The 15634-nt window shown below is 40.0% G+C and overlaps 2 protein-coding genes across 4 annotated transcripts; both read right to left on the minus strand.

The window, feature by feature from the left end:
• Positions 1-7079: 7079 nt before the first annotated feature.
• Positions 7080-9557, minus strand: LOC111322450 (chloride intracellular channel protein 6). The gene is made up of 2 exons (XM_022925555.2): positions 9399-9557; positions 7080-9310 (listed from the first exon to the last, which is right to left on the minus strand). The coding sequence occupies exons 1-2, from the start codon at positions 9432-9434 to the stop codon at positions 8621-8623; spliced, it is 726 nt and encodes a 241-aa protein (XP_022781290.1). The 5' UTR covers positions 9435-9557; the 3' UTR covers positions 7080-8620.
• A 1729-nt stretch (positions 9558-11286) lies between these two features.
• Positions 11287-14651, minus strand: LOC111322460 (chloride intracellular channel protein 2). 3 transcript variants are annotated; one of them, XM_022925567.2, is made up of 3 exons: positions 14505-14651; positions 14279-14399; positions 11287-13015 (listed from the first exon to the last, which is right to left on the minus strand). In XM_022925567.2, the coding sequence occupies exons 2-3, from the start codon at positions 14324-14326 to the stop codon at positions 12344-12346; spliced, it is 720 nt and encodes a 239-aa protein (XP_022781302.1). In that variant the 5' UTR covers positions 14327-14399; positions 14505-14651; the 3' UTR covers positions 11287-12343. The 3 variants fall into 3 exon arrangements, with proteins under 3 accessions (XP_022781302.1, XP_088585583.1, XP_088585584.1); XM_088729457.1 differs by lacking the exon at positions 14505-14651 and having other exon boundaries at positions 14279-14470; XM_088729458.1 differs by lacking the exons at positions 14279-14399; positions 14505-14651 and adding an exon at positions 14176-14193.
• Between the last annotated feature and the right edge of the window lie 983 nt (positions 14652-15634).

Here is a 15634-nt window from a genome sequence, read left to right on the forward strand (position 1 = left end):
CAGTATTTTAAGGTCAAAAGTGTATTCACTTGTATAGAAAATTAACCATCCCCTGCCCAGACGGGAGTGAATTGGTGGTGCCACGTAAGCCGAAGGCTTGTACTGTGAAAGTCTTGTACCGTAGTATACCTTAGTTGTGAAACTGAAACCGCTGGTCAACATACACATCTGAGATAGTAAGTAAGTAAGTAAGTAACTTTATTTAGCCACATATCGCATATGAGCGAATAGCTCGTTTAAATGCAAATGTGCCATAAAACTTTGACATAATTTACATATATAAGTAATAAGTAATAGGTAAGAAATAAAAATTAATTATCTAGAATGAATAATTGCTATTTGTGACTAGATTATTTGTTTACAAAACAAACAGCTGCAGTCATACGATGAGGACAACTGTATGTCTTGCAAATTTTTCCTAAATTTAGAAAGGGATTCCGACATCCTTATTTTGTCTGTCAGATTGTTCAAATAATCTGTCTGTCAGATAGTGAAATAATCGGGTAACAGAAATGAGAATGTAAACTTTTCCAAGATCTAAAGAGTAGTTCTTGCAACACGCCTGTATGGTTCATCTAATAAGCTGAGATTCGCCCAGATTAATCAGGATTTGGATAACTTTTGTCTCATGATATTGCCAAGTTATTCGGTTGAGGACTAATAGCGGGGCTCCCACGCGCGCTTCGCGCCTGTAATCAAGTTTTAATGTCTTTACGTGGGGCATGGTTGCCCATATTGCCCGAGCCAGAGGCTCATGTAAACGCAAGACAACAACCCACCCATCCCACCCCAGGGGAGGACATCCATCACACAATAATCTCGTGTGTGGGAAATTAAGGTCTCCTACCCCTAATCCTGCAGGAGACGGGACCTCCATTTATTCGTCCCTATCCGAGAAGACTAGAATATCTAAACCATTTCTTGATGTTATAGAAAGGCAGCATATTCTACTCAATTATTTTAAGACCTTGAGTGTTGGTCCGGCCGGGACTCGAACCCTCGATCTCCCTCACATCAGTCCAGCGCTCTATCAGTTGAGCTAACGGGGAGGCGGTTGAGCGCGTGGGGCAGAGCCCCATACCCATGGAATATGGTCAACCTCTTTTCATTTGGTTGTCACGCGACTGACCGAGCGTACGTACGTGTCTTCAGATTGCACGGGTAGGGTAGGGGAGACTATCAAAACGAAGGGAGGGGTGTCTCGAGCGAGTCTTGGCGAATGCACATCTTTTATGTTATCATTAATATTACGAACTTGGGAGCTCCGCTTTTAGGCTTGGCTAAATCTATGCATTATGTCATATGTTTAGGAAATTGACTGATGAGATGATGAGTCACAAACCAAACTTCTTTTGTACCAGTGATCGAAGCGGTGGGCTGACCTTATGCTTTCTAATGGTTTACTAAGGTAATAATCCATGCCACTTCGGATGCAAGGAAATCACAAACTTTTCTACTTTCTCCAAAAATCGCGTTTGGGTTAATATGCCCCCAGACAGGTAAGAGTTTTTATTTGACGACTAAAACCTAAGTAGAAACTGCTATTCACTGCACCATCAATGAATTTTTATAAATCTATTTAAAGATTATTAATAATAGTTATCCCTTCTTAGCATCGAAGAATTTCAAAGGAGTGGATAGGAAAGCGGACAGTCGTCTATGAACTAGGGCATAAAAGGGCTATGTGGGGTCAGTGCCGTAGAGCCAGACTGTGCTTGCCTTGGGTCTGATTGTATTTGGAAAAAGGGTTATACACATGTCTTTACTTTGTATCAGCTTTGATTAAGTTCTGAGAAGTAAACAAAACAGAGAAAAAGAAGGAGGTCAAAGCCTACTGCAGTTATGCTGAGAACAGACTCCCGCCAGCATGGAAGATGGCCAATTAAATGATGTTGTAAAACCTGTTGAGGATATTAGTAAACATCTTCGCCTTATCTCCCTGACTCCGGCGCTGTCTAAAATTGCAGTAGATTTCTTGGTTGAGTCTTCATATTGACCCTGCTGTGATGGAGGTTATTGACCCCGACCAGTACGGAGGAATTCCAAAATCGTCCATTCACCCTTCATGCCCTAATGTCCATGGTGCACAACTGGTCCAATCCCACTGACGGTAGTGGAGCCGCCGTACGAGTTGTCCTATTTGCTTATAGAAAGGCGTTCGGCTTTATTGACCATACCCTACTCGTGCGTAAGGTCTAAAGTCTATTTATTCCAAGAAGTGTCGCCTGCTGGGTTGCTGACTTTCTTACAGATCGCCAGCAACGTGTCAAGCTGTCCAGGGACTGTTTCTCAGAATGGGGCCCGGTCCCTGCTGGCGTCCCGCAGGGTGCTAAACTGGGCCCTTGGTTATTTATCCTAATGATAAATGACCTGAGGGTCCGTGGATTCCATTCCTGGAATAATGTGGATGACACTACTGTAGCCGAGATCGTGCCACGAGGAGAGTCGAGCAACATCCGAAGTGCTGTTCACGCCGTTGAAACCTGGTCGCGCGATCAACGAATGACCCTAAATGCCGATAAATGTAAAGTCATCAACATCGACTTTAAGAAGAACAAGCATGCTTTCGAGCCTGTAACCATTAATGGGAAGGATCTCTCTGTTGTTAGCTCCGCAAAGATATTAGGTGTGACTCTCTCTAAATTATCATCTTACGTGGAATGATCATATATCTGAGGCTATCAAGAAAGTCAATAAGAGATTATATCTCCTTAGGAGAGCGGGAGTGGACCCTTGTGATATAATATGGAGGTCCACATAGTCACTGGATGTCGGTGGTTATGGGTGAGCACCATGGCTGGGCCTAAAACATCCTCTGAGTGGCGCAGACCTCGAGTCCTACTCCAACCTCCTCGTGGTGCCCCCTGGATTTGCAACTAAAAGGAGAGGACGACTGCGGGTGCCTGGCGCAGTATAACCAGGCTTGCTCCTGGCGGGTGGGGCTCGTCAGCCATGGAAGGCTGCTCACCTAAGAGATGGTCTGACCTGGCCACAGACCGTGGTACCTGGCGCCACACAATCAACCAAGCCACTGCTCAATTTGAGAAGAATAGACGTGAGGTACTTAAAAACAAGCGTAGGAGGAGGAAAGCCCGCGCCGCCTCCACCTTCACTCCTGACACCACCTTTCTCTGCAGATACTGCCCGCGGATCTGCCTTTCCCGCATCTGTCTGGTCAGCCACGAACGTGCCTGCAACCGATGTCAACATACACAACCCTTTTAATCTTCGCTCGCGAAGTCAAGCCAACTAATTAGACCTGTCCTAGAATATTGTTCGTCCGTTTTTCACCATGCATTGCCCGACTACTTAAGTAATGATATCGAACGACTACAGAAAAGGGCGTTAAGTATCATCTTACCAGATTGTTCCTAGTCTATGCTTGAGCAGGGGCAGATCAAGGATTTTTTTGAGGAAGGGGTGTACCACTAAAGATTAATATTAATATTATTTTAATAATTGAAGTGAAAAAGAACCTGCAGCAACTGCCCTACGTAATATACTTAGTTATAGTACCGTTCATTCGTTTGTTAAAATGATACTTATATGGGAAATTATTAAATGCAAACATTTTAATGAGCACCTGGATTAGCAGGAAAGACTACTGAAAATATACCGGCTAATGTTTACATTATGTCAGAATGAACAATGACAAGATCATTAAAATAATATAATGATTCAGCGCTGTTAAGCTGATGTAAAAGAAACCCTTTTATCTTAATTGAGATTTCTTTCAATCATCTCAGGGGGGTGCGCACCCCCTGCACCCTCCCCCTAGATCCACTCCTGTTGAGTAACAATAATTTAGACACTTTGCAGTCTCGGCGCGAGGAAGAGTGTTCTAAACTGTTTGATGCAATCTCTAATGACCACAAACTATCTCACTTATTTCCTACCAACCATGTAAACCATTATAACCCAAGGAGAATTAGAAAGTACGACCTCCTCAGCGTGCGCACCAAGCGTTTTCAGCGGTCTTTCATCCTGAGCATGTGCCGACTAGCAAACAGCATTGTGTGAATATTTGATCGATTAAGCCTGCCTAGTATTACTCAATCCTAGTGATATTTTATCTTTTTATAGTTTCTGATACAATTGTAATTATTTAAATTACATTCCTGTATGTATCATACTCCTGTATGTGTCTATTATAACATAGTAGTATATCATTGTAAAATGTTATGCAATTCAGCCCCTTCGCTGCGATGTAATATTTGTTTTCAAACTATTAAACTAAAGTATCCATTTTGGCCGAAGAAGCTTGATCACTCAAGAGTCTTCATGACCATAGCCAGCCACCCCAAGCAATACTTTTTTTCATTCTCACTTTTAATTAAGTTTTTATGTTTTTTAAGGAACAAAATTAAGCAGGCAATCTCAAGAGACAAAATACATAAGAACCCATTCAGCCCGCCACCCAGTTAGCCCAATAGATAGTGCACTGGACTGTTGTACGGGAGGTCTAGGGTTCGAGCCCCGGACCAACACTCAAGGTCTTAAAATAATTGAGAAGAATTTACTACCTTTCTATAACATCAAGAAATGGTTAGATATTCTAGTCTTCTCGGATAAATGGGGGTCCCGTCTCCTGCAGGGTTGGGGTAGGAGATGTTAATTTCCTACACACGAGATTACTGTGTGATGGATGTCCTCCCCTGGGGTGGGATGGTGGGTTTGTTGTGAAGGCCGTAAGTTAGATAACTCATTGGGTTAATTACGTCAACTTTGTTAAATAATATTGTATTGTACTGTACAGTCAGAGTTAATGCAGGATTTGCGTGATCTTGCCTGTTATAGCTAGCAAGTACAGCTTGATATTTAATCATTTAGTAGGAGAAGCTATTCACCTAAACAATACTTGCACCAAGATATCCTTTTATATTGGACTCTTGGTACCTACAACATCCTGTTCTCTTATTTTAAAGGATGTCCCCCCACAGGGTGGGTTTGTCTTCCCAAGGGCACATTTCCATATCTGGATCCTGTTCCTTGAAAGTCCAAGTAATTATCAGTCCCAAAAAACCCGAGGTTTGGTTCTCCATGCCTACTTTCAATATCAAGATATCAATAGCTTTCAAATTCCAAAATTGAGGATATAAAGAAATACAACAGAATTTATTGGTTTTTAAGCTGACCTGCTCTACTTACCAATTTGACTAAGGGCTTGAGATTTTTTGTCCTACGATATTTGACGAGTTTGAAGCCTGAAATAGCTATCACACACAGAAATTGAAAGCTATCATCTAATTTTTAAGAATAAATCTATCAGAGGTTCAAACCTTAAATAGAAGACTGGCTCATGGTTTTGTTTCATACTGCAAATGGCAAAGCCACTTCCCTCCACTCATTTTTAATAACAGAAGAGGCAGCAAAAAGGGCAGCCAATCAGATTGCAACATTCTTTATGGCACTCAAGTAGATTTATAATAATACTCCTTAGCCTGGGATTTTGAAAAAGAGGCTTTACAGGAACTTTTCAAGAAACACCATCCTTGGCCTTCAGAGGCTATGCCACAAAACAAGTAGTGTATGATCCTGGGGTTTTAGTAAGTATCACCAACCAGATATTTGCTTGGCTGCAAAGCAGAATTCTTCAGCTCAATTCAGAACTATTATTGAATCAAACCTAGAGAATATTTTCTTGTTATTTTGCACAATTTTCCTGCTACAACAGTTATTCTTAAAACACCCTAAGACTGATTTCTCAGGATCTTGTGTTTAAATCATCAATTACAGTTCCAGTGCAGAGAGCATCTTCCAGGGCCAACACCTCGAGTAAGTTGATCTTAACACTTATTTCCAGACTCCAGAGGGGGTGAAGATAGCAGGCAAACTTCAGTTGGTTGTTATGAAGCCAAAACCCTACAGAGGTTCTCATCATGCCTTCTTTATTTATGGCTGGTTCACCAAATAAGTAGCAAAACAAACAAATCCTGTGCTCTCATTGGCTACCAAAGCTGGGAAAATAGGCTCATCTTTCCCATTTCAGATTGTCTGCTTTTATCTACCACAAGAAAAATCCTTTTTGCAAAGAAACACAACTACATCAATTCTTTTAACCTATCTTCTCATTCTTTGGTACAATCTTTCAGCCATATTGTTAATTTTTCAATTGACCAGGATTTTATCGCTAAGGCTCTGTTTGCACTATGCAAATTTTGGTTTGTTTTGTAAAAAAATCTTTCAATGTCAAACCATATTTGGTGCAAACAATTTTATTAACTCACCCAAATTTTCACAAGTACCACCAAACTTCGAAGAAGCAGTCAACTAACTTTAGAGGCCTACAGTTTTTTTGTTGGGTGCCTATTTGAGCTACCATGCAATATATTATATGTAATATTTTTTTTACTTTTAATTGAGGCAGTTTATTTTTATAAGGAATCTTCGAATTCTGTATAAACTGACCTCATTATTCAGATCTTGTGAATATTTTTTTTTAGTTGTTAATTTATCTTCAATTTGTATATTGTTACAATCTGTATAATTAAAGTTGAGTAAATAAGTAAAAAAAAGAAAATCTATTGTTCCTTGACAGATACCCTTAAACAGGTCATCATATTTTGTAATTTATACCAAGCAAAGTGGTACCATTACATATACATGACCCCATTAGAGATAGATCTATGAAGAGAATGGTAAGACAGGGGCAGTGATCCTGCAGTAGTTACGCTGGTGCATGAGGATTTCAAAATAGATTCAACAGGTCAAGGAAATGTCCATTGCGGGTGGTAACAACATCCCAGATTCTACAGGTCGAGGAAATGTCCATTGACTTTTAGGTGAAAACAACATCAATTGATGGACATTTGTGGTTACACAGATAGTTTGCACGTCTCAAGTCCAAACACTTTGACAAAAACAAAAAAAAAATTGATTAAAATATTTTCAGTTTTCTTGAATTTCTTGGTGTAGTCTTAACAGGGCCTTTGATGGCTTTTCTCTGTACTTTTAAGCACTGCACCTTTGGCTAACTTCATAAAAAAAAAAAACACAAGAAAACTATATTTTACTACTGGTACCTTGACTTCACTCTTAGGCAATAGTGCACATGTATTGGAAAGATATCTGTTACAGGATCAGAGCAAGATTTATTTTATTACATTATTAATCATTCTTGGTCCACAGTTTTTGGGAATGAGTTATAAAATATTCTCAAAAATTTCATTTGAAATCAATATCTTAGTCTTCTGGTCTATCCTATCTAATGTCTCCTGGAATCAAAACTTTTTGATTTTATAAGGTAAATATATAATATGATTAAGAACATCACAAAGCAGTTTACTGTCACAGGAAAAATTTTTTCTCTATTGTGCTCCCACCCTGGGTTTTGAAAATACAAGTTCTTTTGTTCCTGTGCTTATGTAAACAGAGATAAATGTCACATGGAATGAAAGCATGACAAGGCAGACAATTACAAGTTCTATGCAAACCCTTGGTGACATTCCAATCTGTTAGGTCATGAAACTGTGGCAACCAGATTCTAATATGAAAACTGGCTGCCTTTCCCACTGGGAGCCAACAGATAGCGAGTGCCTTTAGGCTGTTAACAAATTCCCCTCATTATATCAGCAAAAAAGGTATTGACGTTAAGCTAACCCATCTTTGTCTTAATTCACACTCAAGGTAACTTAGAACTATAGCTGAAGCCCTGACAAAAACGAAAACAATAATTGGTGAGCCACCACATCGGTATTCTTCTGTCACAATTGTCACCCTTGCAGCAGGTTTCGCTTGCCACATTTTGTCTACAGGGAAATCATAAAGACAATCTGACAACTACGAAGACTTCAACATCGCAATCAATTTTAGCGACACCCTGCTCGCCTACCGTGACATGACAACATTCAACGATATGAGCCAGATCATGTTGCAAAATCGGAAAAAAAACAATAATAATGAAGCCATGACGCCTAACCTGAAGAATTCTGATCATGCCTAATCCTTCCGAGGGAGTGATAGTAGAAATTGCTGGCGTTGAAGCAATAATTTAGGTGCCTTAATTAAAGGTAAATCAGTAAAATCAACAATTAGCTTACTTCAATACGCGTATTTCGAATGCGAAGGGCTACATAACGCGTCTAACCTCGTTCCAGAAGGATTTTGCCTTAGCAACGAATAAAAAACAGCCGGGCGATACCATCATTGTCCGTTCACGATCGAAAATCGCCCGAGACGAAGTGGCATAAAAATTGTAGCGGGAGGCTCACCGGAACACAGCAGTACAAACAACAAATGTGTGTCTTACACAAACGCACGAATGAAAGCAAGCTACAATCTTAAAGGAATTTGAAAACTTCACGAATTGAATATGACGATAGAAAAAATAAAATAAATGTAATCATTCCCCAGAGCATATATCTAACATAGACAGCGGGAGGGAAATTACTGGGCGCTACATCTGCATTAGCTTAGAATTCAAATCACAAATATATGGATGTAAATATCAAACTCGTAAAATAAAACACGTGTACACACACTGTTCTTTTGTACGCCGTTTACAAAGCTACTACCTCACAAAACTGGAGAAATTCACACGAGTTGTAGTTAATACAGACCTAATTCCCAGTTCTATAAAGACCACATTTATAACCGCTATCTCTGCAAAAATCGATGATCATCAAGGCTTCTTTCGCCTCTGTAGAGGGTTCGGAACCTTCATCCATCGAGACCAAGCATCCACTATCACTTCTTCTGATGGCGAGGTTCTTGTGAACGCTTCGACATTGATATCTGAAGTTTCTCCGTCTTTACCACTAGCTGCATCCAAGTACTTGTGAATGCCTATTAATTCTTCGGGAATATCGAAATCTTTGAAGACTTTGGCCACCACTTTGATGTGCAACAATTTGGGAAGCAAGATACAGTCGGGAAGACATAAATTGTGGCCACCGAGAAATCTCCCGGGCATTTTCTCCGATCGAAGAAACGCATCGAGCGCTGCAAGTTCCTCCTTAAGATTCGCTTTAAGCCTTTCATCTGTGTTTGGGTCTGTGTTCTTCGCCAGTTGATTGAACTTATGGTAAACTCCGCTACCAGGACCTTTAAACACAAGTTCGTTAATTTCGTCATTTTCAATTCGCAATGGATGGTCTGCAGTCATCTTTTCGATACACTTCTCGATATCCTTGGGATCCTCAATTAGGTCGTCGTCGTTTAATATCTTCAAAGCTGGTAATTTTTTCATGCTTCTGCTCTTAATCGCATCCACCAGGCTGATGTTGACCCGCAAATCTTTCAAGACAAACATCATCATGAACCTCTGAGAAAAAACGTCCGCTCCGAAATCCGCATCATTGATGGTCGAGGCCTGTTGGACAACAAACGAAATGATCAATGAACTAGCCATCACTTACTTCAAAAAACTCAAAATATACACTCTGGAAGATGTACAGTACCTTCACAAACAGCGTTAGATCCGACTGATCAGCCATTTCGGAAAACAAACGGCAAAATAGTGCGAACAAACTCTAACGAACGACACGACTAATCGGCTCCACCGATGAGAACAGTAACAACTATTTGATTTCAGGGCGCACCCATTGATATACCCAGGCCTACCGCGCCTTCCAATATATATATATTTCAGGGAGGAGTATGTGGGGATTCTAATTAACAATTGGTTCATGCTTTAGCGTGCACTATCTAGTTATGGAGCACGCGGGAAGTTTCGAGAGCGCGAAAGAAGGGTAAGAGTTGCCCGAGGCGATAGCCGAGGGCAACTCTAGCTTCTTGAGTGCTCTCCAAACTTCCCACGTGCTCCATAACTCGATAGTGCACAGCTGAAAGCATGAACCAATTGTTTTAGAACATAGCCGGTGGAATTGTGCATCAAATGCGACGCGAAAAACGGACAACAATATCAGTTGAAGCGAATCGTGACGGCGCTGATGCCGAGTCTCCTTTTCCTTTGTTTTTCTCTTTTTCTGCCCCATTTAAGAACTCTAGCCCATGGGAAAAGGTCGAAACATTGTCTTCGTTTTCGGACTAGCAGGCCGAGTTTCTGTTTGTATCCATTATTGTCGCGAAATGTATTATTTTTCCCCGCACTAGCAATGGTCGCTCGCGCGAAAAAAACAATTCTGGCGAAGTCGGATTTGCTGACGCTATCAGCGTACACCATCGGGATTTTGAGCACGCTTACGTATAATGAATTTGATTGCGCGACTCTGCTAGCTATGTTCTAATTTATAATATGGCAGACTTGAAGTATGTTGGATTTAGCCCCAAGGGGCTAAATCAAGCTAGCAAGGCAGCAGGATTTCTCTTTGTATTTCTTATAGTTTTCGTTTCTCTTGAGCTAAATTTCAAGCTTGTCGAATCGAAATTTTAACAACCCCACTAACCAAAAGGACAATTCCAAAATGGTAACGATTCTCACAACGAAACTTTCATAACCGATGACCCACACGAAAATGAACTTTGAAGCGTTATCATAGAAGAGAATCGGAAGAACTTTTCTGGAAACTTCATCACTTAATAACACAATCCTCGTCGCAAGAGCCATGCTCGTTTCCAAATGCCTAGGACTCAAAGAACGAAAAATCCTAGGGCTCTTTCTGATTCCGATATGGCTTCTGAAGGTCTGATAAATCTTATCAGTACATACTAAAACTGTGGATAGCGTTGAAGGCGTGCTCTAATTGGCTAGTCAAACTCCGAATATCCTTTGCTGTTTACCTCCGAGCAACTCTGGAAAAAATGGCGTCCAAGTTTGCATCCATGACAAGCGAAGAAATCACTCAAATTAATTTTTGATGGTGTATATTATCTCACTGTTTTAGTATATACTAAAACAACTATTCACCTCAGTTTCGGTGGTTAGCGGTGGATATTTATCGGTAAATATCCACCACTAACTCCCTACACTTCGGTGAATAGTCGTTAATTATTTTATTAATTTTCACGAAAAATTAAAAAGAATCGTTACTGTCCATGTTTCTAAGGAACTGAATCTTAAGTCATTTCAAGCTGCAGTTTATGTTGGACATTTTTAGTTCTGAATTAATTTCCTTTCATTGATACTGCAAAGATGCGCTGTTCTGTACCATGTTCGACGCCGACGGCCAAGTCACTACGGAAACAAACGAAAAAAATCTTCATACTATGGTGAACGTGTCAGCAGTGAAGTAATTCTCACATGCAAAACAGCATTGAAATAACACCAATAATAAAGTTGCCTATTCAATTGTGGCCACGTTATCAGAATACATGACAGACCACAACACACTAAGGAAGGCACCAATGTTGAGATCGAGAGAGGGCTGCTAGAGAGCGAGACATATATAATAGGTAATAGGTTTGTTCAATATTATCAGTTCTGGCAATACAAGTATTGAAAAACGACTGATTTACAAACATACTAAATAATAGTAGATAATAAATAAAATTAAAAAAAGTTCATATATAACGGTATCCTAATAAATTAAAATGGAGGTAATGTACACTAAGATTGTCTAAAAAGCATAGATGGAATAAAGCTACGTTGAAGTCCCTTCTCAAATGCGATAGTGTTGGTGACTGCTAATGAGAAAACCAGAAAATCGGCCCATAAGTTAATGATATATTTTTTTATTTTGTTTAATAGAAAGGGCAACGACGACTAAATAATTGTAGAAAAACCTATTTTGAAACCGATTTATTTCAAGACATGTATTACGAAAATGCAAATTTGTGTACCTCGATAACTGGAGAGGTAATTACAATCATCCTCGCCCTTCGGGTCTCCAAAAACCAACGATAGATCGACAAAGTAATGTAGTGGTGCCAAGGATGATGGACACGCCCATATGTACAGCTCGCACTTATAATCATATTTGTATAATTACTTGAGCGACTGTTACGCGAGGCTAATGGTACAAAAATAGCGGGTGATATCACAAACGCTTTGAAATTTCAATAAAAAAAAAACAAATTTTTTTGATCTGCTTAAACACGATATCGAGTTTTCTTAAAGAAGTGATAGAGCAATGCATATGTGGGGTATTTTTAAGCCTATGAAGCCAATTATCATTTTCCTAAAGTAGTTTTTTTATTTCGATCAGCGCAGACCTAGTGCCAAAAGAATGATTCGAAGGGAATCTATAATAGTTCACAATAAGCCCACGATGCTGTAATTTATAACTTTGTCCTTAGTAATTTCTTTCCTTAAGATAGCTAGAGAGGAAGCTTGGAAACGAATGAGCAAGCCATAAAGATAAAGATGTCTAATTTATTGCTCGGGTATCAAGTCAAGACGCTACTCGGTACTTCTTCTTGAGCATTATCTTTTTTTCTTTTTTCTATCCTTAGCTTTTTTTATCCAGTCGCTAACATGATTAACAAACAAAGAGCATTGGTTCCTCTAAAGCTTTCTTTCGTAACCCTCCAACAAAGGCACAGATGCAAACTTCCTGGACCAATGCTCTTTGATGAGCTCATCTGACGGGCACGTGTCTCGGAACACAACATGTTTTTCGCCTGCGTGAATATAGTCCCAGACTCCTTCGAGCCTCGCGGGTATCTCCAGACCCTTCAATTCTTTAGCAGCCACGCGAACGAGGAGGAGCTTAGGTAACAGACTACAGTCGGAGAATCTCAAAGAATCACCTTCCATAAAGGAACCATCACTACTCAGCAAAAATGAATTCAACTCCTCCAATTTCTTCAGCAGAGCTGTTTGAAGACCGGGATCCTTTGCGGGGTCATTATTTTTTATGAGGGCGCAAAATTTTTGGAAGATGTTGCTACCAGCGACAATAGCCTCTTTACTATTGCTTCTGATTGATGGATTTGGGAATCTTTCCTCCAGGTACTTGGCGATGAGGAGAGGATCATCAAGAACCAAAGCCTCGTCTGGATTAAGCTGATGAACAAGAACAGGGACCTTCCCAGTAGAATTGACCTCAAGAAATTCCTTGGACTTCTTTTGGATGTTGAAGGGCATGATTAATGGGTCGATGTTCTTTAGCTTGCAAATCATCCGCACCTGGTGAGTCAATGGACAAGCCGCAACAGAAGATTCATCCTCAGCAGCCTGCAAAGGAATAAGTATCTGCGGTGAAATCCTTGCTGCGCTGCAGACTGCATGGCATGCATTCATGAATTACGTACATAGCACTCCTTGAAATGAACAGATGATTGCACACATTTGTCTCTCAAAAAGATGGTTAACTGCAAAAGGGACAGAAATGAGAACCTTGTGATCGTTAGCCCACCCTCGTGGTAAAAATTCATTTTTCTCCTCAACTTTCCCATGATTCGAATTAGATTGTGGCCGTGAGCCGTTTCTCTGCAAAAGTACGCCAACATCGATGGCTTAAAGTTGCAGCTTACACAAGTATCTATAGGCAGTGTCATGAACAATTTCTACCATTGATTTCTCAAACTTTCCCATGTAAGTTTAGCTTTTAAAGATCTTCCCACAAGGCCGTACATTCGTATCAGATATCCATGGCAACCTTCTCTGGTCGGCGATTTCTAGGATTTTCGCGATCAGTAAGAGTGGTTATGCCTCCTTCAATAATCTCGATGAAAATTTTACACCGAATTCATTCAAGATCACTCACGCTGTATCTAGAAAAGACTGGTGATATTGACTTGAAGTGATTACAATAATTGTTATTTTGCGCTTAATACCAAATTGTTTAGACTATTGGCACGGTCATAATGTTGTAGTTCAGAGATTGCCGATATTGACGTCATCTTGGACTATGCGTGCACAGACACAATACAGCGCGCCGTGTAGAGAAATTTCCCACAAGGTCTTGGCTGGTTGCGTCAACTGTCATAACACACCAATTTAGAGACAACTGTAGAGACTGCTTGAACAGTTTATGCCTAAATTAATTTTATCTCTAGGATGTTTTGCTATCAGTGATCCCATTTCACTTCGATACTTTTCGAACTTGCATGGGCTCAGAGTGAGTAAGGAAAAAAATTAAACCGCGTGTTAATTGCGATCCATTGTCACTCAGAGGAGTCAAGGATTTATGCAACGGACAAACTTGAAACGGTTTTTTTTAATCGACACGTTTGGACAAGAGCACGATAAATGTGCGTTTCCACTTGTCTCGAAGCTTTTTGTTGTTGTTGTTCTTGAACAATCAACGTAAAACACGAAAGGATAAATTTGATTGAACAGTAAAAATTAGATTAAGCTCTGAAATATCTAGCTATACACTCTTTTAGACCCACCTTTGGCTCTGCGAATTACTAGAGTGAAAGGTTTGAGTCGTATTTAACTGATAGCCTGTGCATGATCAGTGTATAATTGACCATCAAAGGTTAATTTACTTACTCTTACAAGAAGATAAAACCCGGGTGTCGTTTGTGATCCGTTATCCATCTCGATGTGTTGATCTCGAGTTAAAATCGATCGATTGAACTAGTTTAAACGCGGATTCTTTGGTGTACTCCAGCTGTGTAGAAAGATCGACAAACTTCTGAATGCCAAAGAAATAAGTTCATTGAGAGTTTTTCTATTGTTGAGGCAAAGTAAAGGCAATCACCCGTAAAATAAATACCTTTGTTAGAACTTTCACGAAAGACCGGGACCTGATTAAAGAATACCTGATTGGAGTTACTGCAGTAAACAGCAACGCAAACAGTTGAAACGAGAAGTCTCATTTCAAAATTAGTTGACCTTTGAAGTATGACGCCTATCTATTTATTTTCTAAGTGGTTGAAGCAATATGCGCCAAACCGTGAAACTTCGTTTCATTAAACGGCGGAACCTTTATTGTAATATTTTTAATATTTTATCAAGATGAACAGTTATCCTAACCGATAATCATAGAACACTACTTACCACATATTGAAATACTGTACATTAACAAGTCTAAGACAAGTTTAGTGGTACGTGAGGACGAGTTTTGCTGACATGTAAAAATTAAACCAAAGTACAGTTTGAAAAGAAATTCACTCAAGCGCTATTCTTATTGAAACAAAGAGCTTTCTAGCAGATTAACCAAAATTCAGTTTGAAAAGAACTTCGCTCAAGCGCTATTCTTATTGAGACAAAGAGCTTTCTAGAAAATTACCAATTATCTTTTCATCTGAAACAGACATTGTTAACACAAGTGTTACCATGGTTACTAAAGATTAGGCCAAGGAGCGCGTGAGAATTCAGTATCCTCTAATTTTGCTGCATGGGATGGGAGGGTTAAGTCTAAATGTCTACCATAACAAAGGGAGATGTTAAGTTTCGTTTAAATCTTGCGCGGACGCCATCTTTAAGATTTGAGGATATTATTTTCAGTGGAACTGTTAAAATCAGACAATTCTGTGCTTGACATGCTTGAGGGTCGAAACTACGGAAAGCCTAACCAGCACAGACGTCGGTCAGATTTGGCATTTTTTTTCCAAGTCCGGCCTTACATGCTACTTGAAGTAAATGTCTTCATACCTGTAGAATCCGCAAATTATTTGTGTTGGCTTACTTCCTCAATGCAAAGCGGGTGTTGGGCGAGTCTGGGCGGACACGAGACAAGACAATCTCAAAACCTTTCCAAGTTCTTCGAGAGGCGCTAAATCGAGATTCAGCGGTCAAATGTCTTTCGCGTCCATCGCCAGCTTGCCTAGTGTGATCCTTCTGCAAGGAGAATCTTAGTTTCCCTTTCCCCTGCCCCACCCTCGATTTTCCTAATGGCCTGCC

This window comes from Stylophora pistillata, chromosome 8 (genome assembly GCF_964205215.1).
Source record: "Stylophora pistillata chromosome 8, jaStyPist1.2, whole genome shotgun sequence".
Taxonomy (NCBI): domain Eukaryota; kingdom Metazoa; phylum Cnidaria; class Anthozoa; order Scleractinia; family Pocilloporidae; genus Stylophora; species Stylophora pistillata.

Bases quoted from the DNA above. Each gene is read 5' to 3' on its own strand.
- LOC111322450 (XM_022925555.2), bottom strand. From the start codon at position 9,434: ATGGCTGATCAGTCGGATCTAACGCTGTTTGTGAAG. The intron at 9,311-9,398 runs GTACTGTACATC...GTTGTCCAACAG, and splicing joins ATCTAACGCTGTTTGTGAAG to GCCTCGACCATCAATGATGC.
- LOC111322460 (XM_022925567.2), bottom strand. From the start codon at position 14,326: ATGGATAACGGATCACAAACGACACCCGGGTTTTATCTTCTTGTAAGA. The intron at 13,016-14,278 runs GTAAGTAAATTA...ATTCCTTTGCAG, and splicing joins GGTTTTATCTTCTTGTAAGA to GCTGCTGAGGATGAATCTTC.